Source organism: Thunnus thynnus, chromosome 22 (genome assembly GCF_963924715.1).
Source record: "Thunnus thynnus chromosome 22, fThuThy2.1, whole genome shotgun sequence".
Taxonomy (NCBI): Eukaryota; Metazoa; Chordata; class Actinopteri; order Scombriformes; family Scombridae; genus Thunnus; species Thunnus thynnus.
In genome coordinates, this window is record NC_089538.1 from 15,700,038 (window position 1) to 15,717,097 (window position 17,060).

Consider the following 17,060-nt stretch of genomic DNA (forward strand, 5'->3'; position numbering starts at 1 on the left):
GTTGGAATATGTTGTTTCTGTCTCACTTAAAATGATCATTTTCCTGGTGATTTTCTATATTTTTCTTATTTACAATCTTGTCACTATTTTGGCTACTGTTTGCAGCCGTTTCTAAACAAGCAACGGTAAACCCTTTCTTCAGGGACGAAGGAAGATGTCACCCAGTGCAGCAAAGTGGTTCATTGACATGTTTTTAATAGTTTTTGGACAATAACAGAGGTCTGCAGCACAGAGACATAAATCCAGGCTTTACATACAATACTTGTAGCTGAGTAGTTTATTGTTGGTTTGGCTCTGCATGATATTTGTTGATAATAAGAAAAATATAGAGCCAGCCAAATCCTTTGAAACGTAATAAAAAACAAGCCATCAAAAGGCTTTTAACAGTGAAAGTTTCTATTCAAAGTTTTTAAAGGCAGGTTTGCTACAGGTCACTGTGATCCTCTGGGACAGTGTGGATCCTGACCCTGTAGGAGCAACATTTCCTGTAAGACACCATGACTGCAGCCAGGAGACACACAGCAGCAGTGAAGCAGAGCACTGTGGCTACAGTGAACTCTGTAGGAGGTCTAAGGGAAGACCAGGTCCCGTCCTGGTCTGAAGGTAAAGTCTCAAAGGGATCACTGAACAATAAACAAAAAAACAACACACTAAGATTAGTATCAGTGATTTTAAAAGAAAAGCTTAGCCTTAGTGCTGGAGTGGGGAAAGCAGCTGAGGGAACGAGACAGATCCTCAGGTGCTGCTGTATGTGCGTCCTGAGCATGTTTAAGTTTGTGGTGGAGAGTGATTTACTTTGTGGTGCAATATTGTGTGTTGTGCACTGAGGAGATGTGATTTTGGTGTGAGTTGCAGTGCCCTAAAGGGGGGTGTAATTTCTGTGTGGGGTGGTCTGTCTTGGCAAGTGCCCATACCCTGTTTGAGTGGCACTGGAGGCATGTATAGGACTCTGACTGGAAGGCAAGGCTGTTGGCTATATGAATTTGTGACAGTAAAGATTCTTTCCTGATACCCTTGGGTTTCCTCCTTCTTTAACTGTGTGCACAGTAGAAATGTTCTGTGTGCAGGCTCTCTACATTCTCACATCTGAGACAAAGTTTATTATAATATCGAGGAAGAGGGCGCCTATAAGAAGTCACCTTGTGTTAGAAGCAGGAGATGTGTTGACATCATCTGAGGGAGGAGTAATGTCAGCGTACAGACATAACTTCCTGTCAGGGCAGAAAACTAAACCCTGGTATCCTTTTATCTGAGAAGTAAACACAGCAAAGAAAAGACAGATGATATGATTAAATATCAAGTGAAAACTGTGGATCTGTTTGGTGTTTTAGCATTTTTAAACATCAGTCTGTCATTGTCACATCAGTTGTGATGATTTATCTGTAAAATCACTGTAAACAAAATCTGAATAGTGCAGAAGGAAAAGTTCTTCCTGCAGCATCCGGCTTACACTTAACTAAAGATAAGAACTTATGCGTCAAACAAATTTAACATATTACTGTATACTGTACAGTTATTGTTTATGTAATAGAAAAGTATATTTTTAAATATCTCTGACGCAGTATTTAGTATGAACAGTATCTCTCAACAACCCAACTGATTTATACTGTAGTTACATTCAGTAAAGTGTTGTGTCATGTTACCTGAATGGAGCCTCCTGCTGGACAGTCCACCCATTCAGAGCCAGACACCTGGATCTGGTACCTGTTGGGTCCAGTACACCTGTGTCTGTAACAGCGGCCCTCTGCAGAGCTGCTGGACAAGAGAAAGTGACTCTAAAAGAGAGACAGGTGGAGAAAGAGGACGTTAATGTTATACATAGGAGTTACATAACAGTTGAGATGACTTTGAATAGGAAAACATAGAAATACTCACACACACACACACCTGTCTGTTCAGGCTGGAGAAGAAACAGCGACTATCAAAGCCAAAGATCTCTCCACTCCAGTCCTCTTCAGCTGACTGCCTGGCATTTTCCTTTTTCCAACACTCACTCTGAAGAACAAGAGGAGGAAAAAAGAGTGAAAATGTGGAGCTGCAACAGCAATAAAATGGCAACAATCACAATTAAATGCACAGAAATATAGAGCTGACCACATATTCCTGCTCCACAGAATTTGGAAAATGTAAGAAATGCAAATCATCTTGGACATTTTGGAATTAAGGAATGACAAATCATTAGGAAATAAAACTTACTCCATTCTTGAGGGGTTTGTACACGCGACACTTCTCCAGGTATTGATCAGTCTGGCACTCTCCCTTGTGGAGGTGAAGATAATGACACCCAAGTCCACTGAGAAAGAGGAATAATGCAAATATCCATGCTGAAAATTAATGATTAAAAGAAAAAGTGACCCACATCCCACTTAAAGATATAAATTGCTGTATAGAAAATAATAATACAACTTTAAATCTACCTGCCAGTGCAGAAAAAGGTTGAGGAGTTGTTCTGACAGGTTGACACAGAGCCAAACATAGCTCCTTCACCTATAAAAACAACACATTTATCATTAAATTTTATTCATTTTTCTCCTGCAAACACTCTCAAAACAAAGAAGTCAGACTGTTTAAATTATATTAAAACATATTCTGTTTGTAATGCCTATTATAAACTCTATTTTCAGTCTTGTTGATGCGGATTTTCCATGTATTTATGTTTTTACTATAACAGTGCCCGTTCAAAACAGCTCAAAACACAGGCAGATCAAGTCAGAGCCCAGAAGCCCCGCCCCACTGTGATGTGATGGTGTTCGTATCAAACAGTCCCCGCTGCACTCAGACACAGAGCTGAGCGGCTCACAGTTCGTTTGTTTATACAAAGTTCATTTAACGTGTCGCTTGTCCAAATGACTTTACACTCAACACTGCACTTCCTTGAGTACTCAGCAGTAAACAAACCAAGTGTGGATCGAGTCAGAGCCCAGAAGCCCCGCCCCGCTGTAATGTGACGGTGTTTGTGTCAAACAGCCCCCGCTGCGCTCACACAAGGAGCTGAGCAGCTTGCTGTTCGCTTGTTTATTTAAAGCTTATTGATATTAAACGTGTCAGGTATCCAAATTGCATCCAGAGAGCGTCTGTTTTCTCAGTAAATCACCTGTGAAGTGTTTGATGGTTGTTTATTTGTGATTCAGCCTAAAACATAACTACCGTCAAACAATCAGAAAATAATGCTTTATTTACATTCACAGGCTTTCTCTCTGTCACTAACTTGTGCTCTCAGTTTGCTCAACCTCTCTCTCTCTCTTTCTCCTCTTCTTAAAAACGAGTAGGGAAACCCACAACAAACCCTAACTTTTAACATTATTAAACGAAGAGAGATGTCATCCCCTCCTCTTTCTCATGGCAGGGTTGTGACCCTCTGATCATGACTTGCAGTAGCAGAGCCCAGAAGCCCCGCCCCGCCGCTGCAGAGCAGAGCGGCTGATGACTTGTTTATTCAGAGTTTAACTTTATTAATATTTATCCTGCCCTGTGTCTAGATTGCACCAAATTCGACATGGCACTCTCCTTTTTCCCCAGCAATGCACCTGCCAAGTGCAGAGTCGATCCAATGAAGAGTTCAAGAGAAACATGAAGGACACACAGACAGAGATTCCTTGCTTTAGTAGATACAGACGGGTGACAAATTGAAGGAAACTGGTACAGGTCTGAATGCTTGACCCATACAGTAAGGGGATCTGGTGGCTCTGTTATGTTTTGGGGGGCATGGTTTGGGACCACTTAGAGTGAAGGGTCACTGCAAATCAATATAAAGTTGTTCCGAGTGATCACCTTTATCCTATAATGGTATATTTCTATCCTGATGGGAGTGGTCTCTTCCAGGATGACAATGCCCCATTTCACAGGGCAGGAGGGGTCACTGGATGATTTGATGAGTATGAAAATGATGTGAATCATATTCTATGGCCTTCACAGTCACCAGATCTCAACCTAATTGAACACCTATGGGAGATTTTGGACCAACGTGTTAGACAGCGCTCTCCACCACCATCATCAAAACACCAAATGAGGGAATATCTCCTGGATGAATGGTGTTCATCCCTCCAGTAGAGTTCAGAGACTTGTAGAATCAATGCCAAGGCGAATTGAAGCTGTTCCGGCAGAGCGTGGTGGCCCGACACCTTACTAAGACACTTTATGTTGGTCTTTCCTTTCATTTGTCACCCGTCTAAGGATACACAATATCTACACTGCTCTGCTGTTCTCTTACCGTCTCCCCAGACCAGACTCTGTGCCCGGCTCAGGTTGACAGCGTACCAGCCTGTGTCCTGTAATGCAGCCAAGGTGACCAGGTCTATCCGCACTGTGGTCGAGTCCCCCAGCACCGCAGCCATGATGGACCCCTGCAGGAGCCGGGACTCCCAGTGAGAGGACACACCGCCTGGAGGTACATCCTGGAAGAAGAAGAAGAAGAAGGTAGAAGTGTAAAGCATGTAAGGAGAACACATGATGAACCTGGAAAAGAGTTAACTTGAGCTGCTCAGGACCAGGTTTTCAAGTGGCCCTCCAAGTTCGGGGTCTGTGGATGCCAGGTGCTTCTGCAGGGCTGAGATAACAGACGGGGTGTAGATCCTCATCTGGCCTGATCCATCAGTGTGAGTCACTTTCCCACGAGGAGAACAGCCAACACCTGCTCGAAGAAAAACAATGAAACAACTATTTTCTTACATTTGCACATGATGTTTAATGTGAGTTAAATGTGCAGTAAACTAAAACCATTTTAACCTATTTTACTTGTTTATTTAATTATTTTTAATCTACTTTTTATTCTATTTCATTATCTGTACTTGTATTTGCCTGATTCTATTTAATTCTAGTGCTGAAATGTTTTAATCTTGATCTTCCCATAAAGTACTGTGTAACTTTGAAAGGTGCTCTGTAAATAAATTTCGTTAGGCAACCATTATAATTATTATTTGACCACTTTACATTGTTCTTTTGTATGTAGCTTAGGGGACGGGCACTGTTCTCTCTAGGTATTGAGAATCGGCCTGTTCCAGACAGGCACAATTTGAACAGGCACTGCACTAGTAAATGTAAATTAGAAGTAAAGTACATTTTTACAGAGGACATTTATACTGTGCTATTACACAGGGAGGAGTGTTGGGTAAATATCAGTGTGTATATGGGTTTATTACGTAAAATATCATTGGTGTTCTCACTAATTTAAACTGAAGTGGACTCAGTTGTCCCAGAATCTTTTTGAACTCATTTACATTTGGACAAATTATACTAAACAACCATCATGTGGAACAACACACGCATTACATACTTTTATAAAATAGTGTAATACATGTATAAAGTGTGATATAATGACTAATAATAATATGAAATATGTTTAAAACCTTGAGAAGAGGAGGAACAGTCTCTCCAGGTGTGGAAAAGATCTTTAGAGAAACCAAGTGTATGAAACAGCTCGTGGATCACAGTCTGAAAAACACACAAACACACACATTTATCTGGTCTGTCCTTCTTAGAGACGACTCTGTAAATGCTTCTTGTCAGCAAAAACACATGATTTGTTTTATTAAGTGTAATCAGTCACTTTAAGTCGTAATTTATTAGTTTTAAACTGACAACCCTCTGCACAGTATATATATTATTACTATTTGATAGAAAAATCCATGTATTAGTTAAGTAGGTATGGTCATATGTATGTATATGTTTGGCGGCAGGGCCTTGAGGGGAACACTATAATAGACATATGGACATCATGGTCATCATCATCAGAGCTCTGTAAAGCTTTGTCTAGGTCTGTTAGAAGGAATCTGTAAACAACTAGAGGTGCCTCCCCAGGGCATCAAGGCCGTCAATATATACTAGTGACTTTCCTTTGTCTTGTCAGAATTCTCCACGGAGACTCTGCGTACTCTCCGTGTCTACAATATATGTTTGGTTTGGATTAAAGAGACGCTTGACTTCAACCAACCTCAGTCTATTTGGTAATTTTTACCTATCATTTTTGGTCTTTCGAGCCGGATTCCTGGATGTGCTTCTCGGCCCTCTTTCCAAGCCGGAGCGGAGTAGAGTGCACGACCTAGGTTACAAAATCCTTTTCCTGCTACGTTCAGAGATAAAGGCGCTTGCGGGCTGGAGAGGGTCGGGAGCCCCACGGATTCCTTTGTGAGGTGAGAAGTTTGTCTCTTTAATCAACAATTGAGTTGTGTGAAAGGCCTGAATCTGTAAGCCCAGCCTCAAGCTATGTGGGAGAGAGTTTAGTGGTGATTTTAAACGGCTGTATAAGACTGGCAACCCTTGGGAGAGTGAAGGGAGAATAGGTGTGTCTACCTAGGTTAGAAGTGTGAAAAGTGTCAACCTAAAAAGACATATATAAAATATAAAATACAAAAAAAAAAAAAGGGGGGGGGGATAAGTAGTAGCTTACATTAAAACAAAACAAACAAAAAAAAAACTACAAATTTTTTCTTTTATATCAAACGTAGGTTGGGATCTTGTTATAGAAGGTAGTTATTAACAGTGTCTCAGTGAAATAACCAGACAAGGGTAACCTTACGGTGTCAACAAATTGTCTGGAGACTGGAAACCTAACGGTGACAACAAAAGTCTACATTTCACTGATTGGGCCAGTTGCTCGGGTGAATTCCATACAAACTGGTTGGCTGTTAAGGGAAAATAGTGAGATAAAGTCACTACAAACAAAAAAAAAAGAAAAAAAAGGTGAAGTATGGGTACAAATCAAAGCAAAACCCCGAAAAATGGGTGGCCGGGGGATGCAAAATTTATGTACACGATGAATGAAGAGAGCGTGCAGTATCTTGACAAATGGAAGAAGAAATATAAGTTTAAAGGGGGACTGTATGCAGAGGACTGTAAAAAACTGTGTGAAGAAATAGCCAAGGCGTGCAAAGGGGATGAAAAACGAGAGAAAAGGGAAGGGCTGTTACAGGCATACTTGTGGCTAGAACAGGCAAAGATGTCTATGGCCCAAGTAAAACAACAAGATGATGATGGAACTAATGCTGTGGCAAGCTCTGTTGTCTTGCACTCTGTTGTTGTTAAACAGGTACAGGACACCGCTCCGATCCCCGGCCTCGCGTCATCCTCGCCTCCGACCACACAGCGTGCCCCGCCACCGTACCAGGAAGGAGCCGCAGCTTGGGAACAGATAAGTGGAATCATAGAGGGTTTAAACAGATTGAGCCTGAATATCCCTGTATCTCAAAAAGTTCAACCTGATGCTCCGAAAGTACCATCTCTCTATCCTGATCTGACCAAATTAAGTGGGGAGGAGAGGTCTGCAACAGATCCTCCGATATCAAGCAGAACCAGACAACATTGTGACCTGTCACAGAAAAAACTGTCCGATTTAGTAGCGCCACTGATTGAACTGCCGAATCCCAGACAAGGGGAAGGGCAACCTGATTCTGTTTTCTGTAATTGGACAAAGGAGGACTTGAGAAAGGCAGTAGATGGGATTCCTCATCCACGTAAAGATGTGCAAGCATACATCAATAAAATATATGGGCTGTATAATAGCTATAGGCTAAACGGGGAAGAAATGACTAACTGTCTCAGGCAAAGTTTGACTACTGATTGGGCGACTGTAAATGTTGATTGGAGACCTATGGGGGCAAACGGGGAGCCGCTCCTGTGGGACCGAGATAGAGCGCTCGGGCTCGGTCCACAGCTGAACCAAATGGCAGATACTCTTCAGGAAACATTTGGCCGGAGAAATGATTGGGCTGAGATTGATACTGTGGTACAGGAGGAAAAAGAGACAGTAGCACAATATGCTGCCAGGCTCACGGAAGCATTTAATGGACACAGTGGGCTGGAGCCGCGAATCGGAGATGGGGTTAATCCACACTACGAGTCGCAGTTAACATCCCGCCTTCTGAGGGGTTTAAAACTACAGATTGCAAATTGGATAAAAAAACATCTGGTCGGATGGGAAGGAGAGCAGAGAAGGGTTATTCTCGCACATGCTAAACACGCTGAAAAAGTTCTGGAAAATAGAGACAAGAAACACAAAAAAGTAAAGGTGTTTCATAATGACGGTGAGAATGATGATGGTTGCCTTTCCTCTTCTGAGTCCCGCAGGAAGGAAATTATTTGCTATCGCTGTGGGAAAAGGGGCCACATCGCCAGAGAATGCAGAAGTCCCATGCCAGCTGCGGACACCGGGCGGGGCGGAGGTCAAGGCGGTGGACGGGGCAGGAGAGGACGCGGGGGCCGTGGAGGCGGTCGGAGAGAGAAAAGAGAACATGATGACAGAGAGAAGGATGAGGAGCAGGACTTCTGACTAGCTTCCCCTGCAGAATCAGGTCATGCAATCACACACACACATACAGAACAGAAAACAAAACCTGAAGATGCTGACTATGATTCTGAGGGAGTGGAGGGATCAGAGTTTCTATCGCAAGGAGAAGTGCTAAATTTGGAATCTGTTGAAGTAATGTTAGCTGAGTGGGATGACAAACCTTTTGTGACTCTGCTGGTGAGGGGAGAAAAGTGTACCTTTTTGTGTGATTCAGGAGCTTGCAAAACTGTGTTGAAGAAAAAAGAGTTGCCTGACAGTATTCGATTGACAAAACAAGAACTATCAGTAGTGTCAGCTTCAGGACATCATGTGTCGGAGAGATTGACAGAAAAAACAAAACTAACTGATCCAGTAACTGGTTTTTCAGTAAAAGGGGATGAGCAACTGGACAGAGTGTACAGAGGTCATTCCCTGCCCCATATTGGTCTTGCTAAGGCCCCTAGGACGCACTGGACGGACGTCGGTGCGTTAGTGGAGTTGGGGGAGAGGGCCTTAAAAGGTTGGGTGCAGCATGAGTCAGGGGGGAACGGTGTGTTTTTCCACCAGAGACATGGTCTGTACAAGAAGGCGCTGAATTGGGTAACAGTGGGAGCAGCCACAACTCATTTGCAGCCCTCTTTGTGATCATTGCAGGACAAAGTGTGTTTGTTGACAGAGGAGCAGGAAAAAGAGTTAGAAGAGTTACCTTCTGAACTGTGGAGTACAGGGAAAGATGGTGATATCGGGTTGTTACGGTCTGCCACACCTGTTACCATTAAACCTAAAAGCTCTTATAGACCGTTTGTCAAACAATATCCTTTGAAGCTGGAAGCTGAGGAAGGTATTTCAGAAGTGATAGACAGTTTGATAAAACAAGGGGTTTTAGTTGATTGTCCTGACTCTGCCTGTGAAAAAACCTACTTCCGGGTGGCGGTTAGTAAATGATTTACAAGCTGTGAACCGAGCTGTAGTTCCACGAGCTCCAAACGTGCCAGACCCCTACACTCCTTTGAACAACATAAAACCCACTAATGTTTGGTATTCAGTGATTGATTTGGCAAACGCATTTTTTACCATTCCTTTAAACCCTGAGTCACAGTTTTGGTTTGTGTTTACGTTCAAACACAGATGATTGACATATTTAAGGCTTCCTCAAGGGTTTCGAGATAGCCCTACTATCTTTTCACAAGAAATTAAAAAATGTATTGACCTTTTTGAACCTCCTGAAGAGGAGTCTCAGATTTTGACTTACGTTGATGATATTCTTGTGACTTCTAGCTCGCAGCAAAAGTGCAAAAACATGACTTTGGCCTTGTTGAGATATCTAGCTGCAGCTGGTGTTAAAGTCTCTAAGTCTAAACTCCAGCTGTGGAGTCAGGAGGTGAAATATTTGGGTTACACGCTAACTCCTGAAGGCCGTGTGTTGGATGAACAGAGAAAAACAACTATTCTGCAGTTACCACAGCCTACAACAAAGCGAGAGATGATGTCTTTTCTTGGTACTTGCAACTTCTGCAGGTTATGGATTGCTAATTATGCCGAAATTGCACAACCATTACAGAATATGATTTATTGTAAAGCAATGGCTGCTTCAGATAAGGTGGTGTGAACTGGGGAGGGCGAGCAGGCTTTCACAAAGTTAAAGCAGTTGATAGCTTCTTCATCTGTACTTGCCTTGCCTAACATGAAAAAGGATTTCATACAAACAGTGGATTGCAAAAATGGTTTTATGACATCTGTCCTGTTACAGGAGTATGGGGATAAATTAAGACCTGTTGCTTTCTATTCCTCCAGACTTGACCCAGTAAGCAGAGCCCTGCCCAGATGTCTGCAGGCGGTGGTGGCAGCGGCTATGGCAGTGCAGACCTCAGCTGCCTTAGTTTTGTTTAGGTCACTGACTCTTAGAGTGCCACATGCTGTCTCTTTGCTATTGCTGGAGCACAAACATTCACACATGTCACCAGCAAGACACTTGTCTTGCATAGCCACATTGTTAGGCCAGCTTGACCATTGAGAGATGTACGGCTTTGAATCCAGCTACGCTCCTTCCAACACCTGTAGAAGGGATTCCTCATGATTGTGTGGCAATTACCGATGAATTAACCCTACCTCATGCTGATTTGATTGACACACCTTTACCTGATGCAGACATTGTGATGTTTGTAGATGGTTCTGCAAGCAAACATGTAGATGGGATTAACAGAGTTGGTTATGCTGTAGTTACATTGCATGAAGTTTTAGAGTCTGGAGCTTTGCCTTCTAATTTCTCTGCCCAGGCAGCAGAATTAGTTGCATTGTCAGCTGTGTGCGGGTTAGGGAAAGATAAGAAGGTCACGATCTGGACAGACAGTCAGTATGCCTTTTCCACTTTGTTTACCTTTGCACAGTAGTGGAGGAATCGAGGAATGATAACATCCACAGGTCGGCCAGTAACACATAAGGATTTATTGTTGAAATTACTTGATGAAATACAGCTGCCTGCCAAGGTCGCTGTCTGCAAGTGTGTGGCACATACAAACAATACAGACAGTGTGTCTCGTGGGAACAGGAAGGCAGATGAAGCAGCAAAGAAAGCAGCTCGCGAGAGTGTTAGTCATTCTTTCTCTGTACAGATTGACAAAGCTCAAGTAGCCACTGACCTTTTAATGGACATGCAACATAGTTCTCCTAAACAAGAAAAACAGTTTTGGAAGACTAAGGGAATTAGTCAAGACGCAGATGGTCTTTACATTTGACCTGCAGGTAAACCAATTTTACCAAAGTCTCTCTATCGCTATGCAGCTATGACGAGCCATGGAGTCACTCATGTCTTGTCAGGGGGGATGGTGAGCTTAGTTGAACAAACGTATACAGCATATGGATTGGGGAATTATTTCAAAAAATATTGCTCACAATGTTTGATTTGTGCAAAGAACAATCCACAGGGAAATTATAAGGTTAAATCAGGCTCTTTTCCAGAACCTGTGTATCCTTTTCAGTACATTGAGATGGATTTCATCCAGTTAAATAGATGTGAAGGGAAAAAATATGCATTAGTGATTGTGGATAAGTTTTCAAAATGGGTTGAAATATTTCCTGTTGGAAATCCAGACACTATAGCAGTTGCAAAGGCTTTGTGTAAGCATATTGTACCATCTTTTGGAATACCAGAAAAAATTTATTGTGATAATGGAACACATTTTGTAAATACAGTGATTACTAAAATGTCACAAAGTCTTGGGATACAGGTTAAATACCACTGTGCTTATCATCCACAGTCAGCAGGCTTAGTGGAGAGGACTAATCAAACTATTAAAAGTAAATTGAGAAAAGCAATGGCAGAGACTGGGAAAAATTGGGTTTACTGTCTACCTTTGGTTTTAACAGCAATGCACATTACACCTACCAAAGATGGTTTGTCACCCTTCGAGGTTTTATTTGGGAGAAGTTACCAAATTCCTGAACTACGACATACACCAGCTCAAGAAGCTGAGGACAGTCTAGCTGACTTTATGAGAAAAACCTTATGTCATAGACAATTGCGTGTAAATGTTTTACCACCATATTTGTTTGATGTTATTCCAGAACCAGAATCAGATCTCAAGCCAGGGGACCTGGTCCTGATCAAGGTGTTCCGGAGGAAAAAGTGGACTGAGCCACAGTGGGAGGGGCCTTATACCATGCTACTGACCGCTCCAACAGCAGTTCGAGTTGAGGGCCGAACCACGTGGGTACATAAGACACATTGTAAACGAGTGCCACCGGTGAGTGAGTAGTGGGTCCGTACTGCCTTCTCAGCCACTCCTCAGGTGACCTGTAAGTCCGGCTACACAGGGGGCGCTGTGCAGATAGAGGTGCAGTGTCGTCTCAAACCGGTGAAGATTTCGGTGTTTTTTCAAAGTGGGCCCTGAGGATTTAGGAGTTGAAAGGCTTTCGGGCTGCTGCTGCCACCTGGTGGACTCGGGAAATATTGAAGTCATGGCGTCCCAGAGGAACAGACAACCTCCATCACCAGCACAGGAGACTCCAGCAACCATATCCTTCCTACAGTGGTGGTATTATTGGTTACTGTGCAAAAGAGTGATGATTGTTTTGTTCTGTGTGACTGTTTTGATGATACCAATCTGCATATGGTTCTTCCCTACTATTCGTCCTTATCTATCATTGCTCAGAGGGGCCCTGTCTATGGAAGATGATGTCATCAGCCACGCTCAGGATGTCTGGCTGAGAATGATCTCTGCAAGGAAATCACACTCCACCATGTACACACTTAACTTTTGGTATTCCTATGCCAAGTATGTTGCTGAATCCAAGAACCACTCTAATTGCTATGTGTGCAGCCATATGCCGATTGCTACAAACAACCCCCATGTTGTCCCTAGACCTGTTAAAGACTTAAAGAGTTTGTTTCCTGATATCTTGGTTTCTAGTGTTGACTCATCAGTTTTAAATCAAACAGTTTTTAGGGCAACTGGAAATGTGTTGCCAGCACTATGACCTTCTTCAGGTTGAAAGTTTTCTAGGTTTAAGATTCTCAGTGCTGGGAGTGAACCCTTGCTTGGGCCGGTCCATTTGAGACCCGAAATTAAATTGGATTGTTTTGCTCAAAAATTAGTTCTGTCTGAGTCCTCCTCCGTGAAAGTAGGAAAGATCCCAAAACTTTTCTGCTCCACTATTTCGAGTCCTTGTACCTTGAATATTGGCAGAGCATCTCTAAATTATTCACAGGTAGTGATGGGCAGTGCATGTGCACCTTACTTCACCGTGCCAGACGTCCTTGGGACATATCCACAGACTGATGTAATGTTTCTCTGTGGGTACTACATGTATGCTCACCTTCCTCCTGGCTGGGTGGGTCGCTGTGCGGCTGTGGAGCCAACTGATCATTCCTTCATTGTTTCAGCTATGCCCCACCCTGGTGAACTTCCAGGTAAGCAGCGTATGAGGAGAGATGTAAGTCAGCCGCATGATCCTGTCTGGGGCTCTAATGTTCCAGAAGACCATAAGTTGTGGTCCACGGGTGAAAAAGTCATGCTGTCACTCTTCCCGTCTCTTGGAGTGGGTAAAGTGATGCTGAGGATGGAAACTATGAACTACAGGTTCTCTGGGTTCGTAAACACTATGTTGGCTATGTGGCAGGCTGAACGGGAGGAGTTGAGAGGCCTCAGGGCCGTTGCCCTTCAGAACCGCATTGTGCTAGATCAACTCACTGCAGCCACTGGAGGTGTGTGTGCTCTCGTAGGTGCCTCATGCTGCACATACATCCCTGCTAATGATGATGAGGGAGGAGTCATTCAGCAGGCAATTGCCAATCTGACCTCATTGCGTGATGCTGTTGATCATGACTCAAAATTTGACAGGTCCTGGTTCGTAACCGGTCCATGGTACGCTGTTTGTTTGAAATTATTGGCTCCAGTCACCCCATTTTTGATTCTGATCTTTGTAAGTGTTTGTTGCATCATTCCCATTATCAAGGCACTGGTAAAGAAGTCTGTAGCTATGGTCATGCACCAGGAAGCGAGATATCAAGAGCAACTTCTACTTTTGGATCTGTGATGTAATGTTACAAAAGAAGGATTCTTTATGACGTTAATATTGAAAATCGTGAGAAGTGATATTGACTGATGATTCTGATGGAAACGTTGTAACTTACTGATGTGATGTATTTTGATCATTTTCATCAATTATGATGGTATAACCGAAATTGTCAAAATTATTAATCATTATTAATCATTAGCAATTAATTACTGACTTAGGCATAGTTGATGTTGATTGATTTCACTATGATTGTAATCTTTTATCATGTAACCATTAATCTTATATCTATGTTCATTCATGATGATTTTGATGTTGATTTGATTTTATCCTGTATTACGAATATCCTAATCAATTACACATTTAGTTCTCACTATACATTTTTTCTATGTTTTTGATTTTATTCATTTGTTTCACAAAGTATAAACAGGGGGGAAATGATAGAAAAATCCATGTATTAGTTAAGTAGGTATGGTCATATGTATGTATATGTTTGGTAGCAGGGCCTTCAGGGGAACACTATAATAGACATATGGACATCATGGTCATCATCATCAGAGCTCTGTAAAGCTTTGTCTAGGTCTGTGAGAAGGAATCTGTAAACAACTAGAGGTGCCTCCCCAGGGCATCAAGGCCGTCAATATATACTAGTGACTTTCCTTTGTCTTGTCAGAATTCTCCACGGAGACTCTGCGTACTCTCCGTGTCTACAATATATGTTTGGTTTGGATTAAAGAGACGCTTGACTTCAACCAACCTCAGTCTATTTGGTAATTTTTACCTATCACTATTGTATTCTCTTCAAAAGCATAAATTGTTAATCGTACCTGTACAGTAGTCTGGTGACTGTATGTGGCTCCTGTTAGTCTCTCCCTGCAGATGACCACTACCCCAGCCACAGGTCGACCATGGGTGTCCATCCGGCAGTGGACAGCATACGCCAACACGTTAGTCTGGGTGGACAGAAAGTAAGGAGGAAGGTAGCATGAGAAAAGTTAAAACTATGACTGAAAACTCTGAGAAACTTTACATTTATCTTGGTTCATAAAGTTTAAAGATGTAATCTGCTCAATTTTTTATACAAAAAAGGATGTTTCATCTCTCTATCAACCTATCATCGTTCTATAAAAGTTTATGGTGTTGAATAACTGTCTCCAATTCCAGGAAATGTATTCTAATGTACAGAAAGTCACCCATTTTAGTTTTTTAGTTTTTGTCAAGTAAATGTTGTTTTATAACCAAACAGCACCACCTAGAGAAACCCAAGTGTCATGAAAATATAAGAAAAAAAACTATTTGTCACTATTTTGATCATCGATTAATCATTTTGGGTCATTTTTAAGAAAAAAAATAATTAAATTCTCAGAATCCAGCTTCTCAAATATCAATATTTTCTGGTTTCTTTAGTCCTCTATGATAATAAAGTAAATATCTTTGGGTTTTGGACAGTTCATCAAGACAAAACACAATATTTGAGAACACCGCATTGGGCTTTGAGAAACAGTTATCAACATTTTTCACCATTTTCGGATATTTTACAGACCAAACGACTAAATGGTTAATCGAGAAAATAATCAAAAGATGAATCAATAATGAAAATATCACAGTGCAAAAAAGTCACAGCAATGAGTACTTTACAATGTGACCAAACAGTAGATTATTACTTTCACATCCATTCACACAGTAAAGTCTGTTACGAACAAATGATTTGATTAAGGCTGCAACTAGCAATTATTTTTTTTAGTATCGTTTAATCTGTTTTTCTCAATGAAACGATTAGTCGCTGCAGCTCTAGATTTGATATCAATCATCTCAATGTTTTCAGTGAGTCTTCACCTCTGCTCTACACTTGTCGGTGGCCTGTATGTGGAGGTAAAGCAGGAAGTCGGTGTCAGGGAGTCCAGCACCTTCAGGTCTGAGAACAGTCTTGCGAGGTGAATCTGCCTCTGGATACACATCACATCCAGCAAGATGATCATCTGGGATCTGACAGTGACAGGGATGGAAAAAAAAAGATGCTTCTTTTGTGTCATTAAGAGAAGAGGAGCACATACAGGTGCACAATGTACTTTTCAGCTTGCAAAAATAACAAAAACTAAGTCAGACTAATACTTACTGTCACATCCAGACAGGTCTCAGATCTGTAGTTGTTGTTGGCTCTACCACACCTGCAAGAAGATCATTTTAACTATATATTTGTACACTTTAATTAAAATTTCTCCTTCATTCAACGGTGCACAATGAAACGGGAGAGACAAGTCATCACATATGAGACATATTTGTACTAATTCACCTAATTTATCTAGTATTAATGAGGGCTGACAGATCAAAAATGATCAAGGTTACTCTGTCACTTCTGGTGATTTTTATTGCTGTAACAGAAAGTTTATATAACCCTCTATTTGAGAAAATGGTGCTCTCATAGGATGTGTGGACATTTCAGTTCCATCAGTTTAAAACATATAAATCTGTGAATCGATATGTAGACTAAAAATTGTAATTTTAATCTGTCTTGTGTCTTTGAAGGATTGCAACTCGGCACGAAGATGGTGTCTTCTTTACTTTCAGTTGATAACAAACACACAGACACCAACCTGTTGTAGTTAATAGTGCTTGAGTTCCTCCATAGAAACTTGCAGTACTTGTTGATGTCTCTGCTGAGCAGCAAAGGGCCCGGTACTTTGTCAACTGTCAAAAGTCAGCATTTCATACACGTTAGTCTCTGTGTGTGGGTATGACTTGAGCCACTTTTCAGGGGCACAAACCTCTATGTAAATACCTCAAAGGTGACAAGTGTGTGTGTCTTTCATCACCTGAGAGTAAAGAAGACACCATCCTCACAGCCTCTTTCACAGCTGCATCCAGCCTGTCTTTCTCAGCCTCTGATAGGCTGGCACTCTCTCTTGGAATCCAGGTCCGGATCCTGATTGGCTGTGGGGAGGCAGCAGTGGGCGGGGCTAACTCTTCCAGGGTGTTCCTCTGATTCACTGCTTGCAGAGCTGATGCCTTCAGTCCTGGATGAGCAGTTTGTTGCTCAGATCGGTGCACTTGCCCGGTCAGGGCTCTGAGTCTGGGTGGGCTGTCTGGGTCGATGGGTGCAGCTCCGACCACTCTGACCTGAGCCTGAACCTCATCAAAGATGCACTTCTGCAGGGCTCCAGGGAGCTCAACCACCACCACCACCACGAGCACCACCAGCATCCCCACCCAGAGTCTCTGGGATGGAGGTAAAGTCATAATTACAGCTGGAACCTATTTTAGGGTCACAGTGAGGACGAGGATTAGT

The 17,060-nt window shown here is 42.2% G+C and overlaps 2 protein-coding genes and 1 long non-coding RNA gene across 5 annotated transcripts; 2 read left to right on the forward strand and 1 right to left on the reverse strand.

Moving 5' to 3' along the window:
- Positions 1–235: 235 nt before the first annotated feature.
- LOC137175175 (ciliated left-right organizer metallopeptidase) lies at positions 236–17,011 on the reverse strand. Its single transcript, XM_067580881.1, has 14 exons — positions 16,588–17,011; positions 16,369–16,462; positions 15,891–15,942; positions 15,611–15,760; positions 14,602–14,727; positions 5,346–5,430; positions 4,488–4,633; positions 4,211–4,394; positions 2,418–2,487; positions 2,197–2,293; positions 1,888–1,995; positions 1,644–1,775; positions 1,140–1,249; positions 236–623 (listed from the first exon to the last, which is right to left on the reverse strand). The coding sequence occupies exons 1-14, from the start codon at positions 17,009–17,011 to the stop codon at positions 425–427; spliced, it is 1,977 nt and encodes a 658-aa protein (XP_067436982.1). The 3' UTR covers positions 236–424.
- On the forward strand, positions 6,075–14,526 carry LOC137175073 (uncharacterized). The gene is made up of 2 exons (XR_010925558.1): positions 6,075–6,128; positions 11,831–14,526. It is a non-coding gene; the product is annotated as an uncharacterized lncRNA (long non-coding RNA).
- On the forward strand, positions 6,128–14,526 carry LOC137175062 (uncharacterized). Of its 3 annotated transcripts, none has more exons than XM_067580706.1 (3): positions 6,128–11,002; positions 11,825–13,135; positions 13,170–14,526. In XM_067580706.1, exon 1 carries the CDS (start codon positions 6,686–6,688, stop codon positions 8,261–8,263), a length of 1,578 nt encoding a protein of 525 aa, XP_067436807.1. In that variant the 5' UTR covers positions 6,128–6,685; the 3' UTR covers positions 8,264–11,002; positions 11,825–13,135; positions 13,170–14,526. The 3 variants fall into 3 exon arrangements, with proteins under 3 accessions (XP_067436807.1, XP_067436808.1, XP_067436806.1); XM_067580707.1 differs by having other exon boundaries at positions 11,825–11,966; positions 12,038–14,526; XM_067580705.1 differs by having other exon boundaries at positions 11,825–14,526.
- Positions 17,012–17,060: the final 49 nt, after the last annotated feature.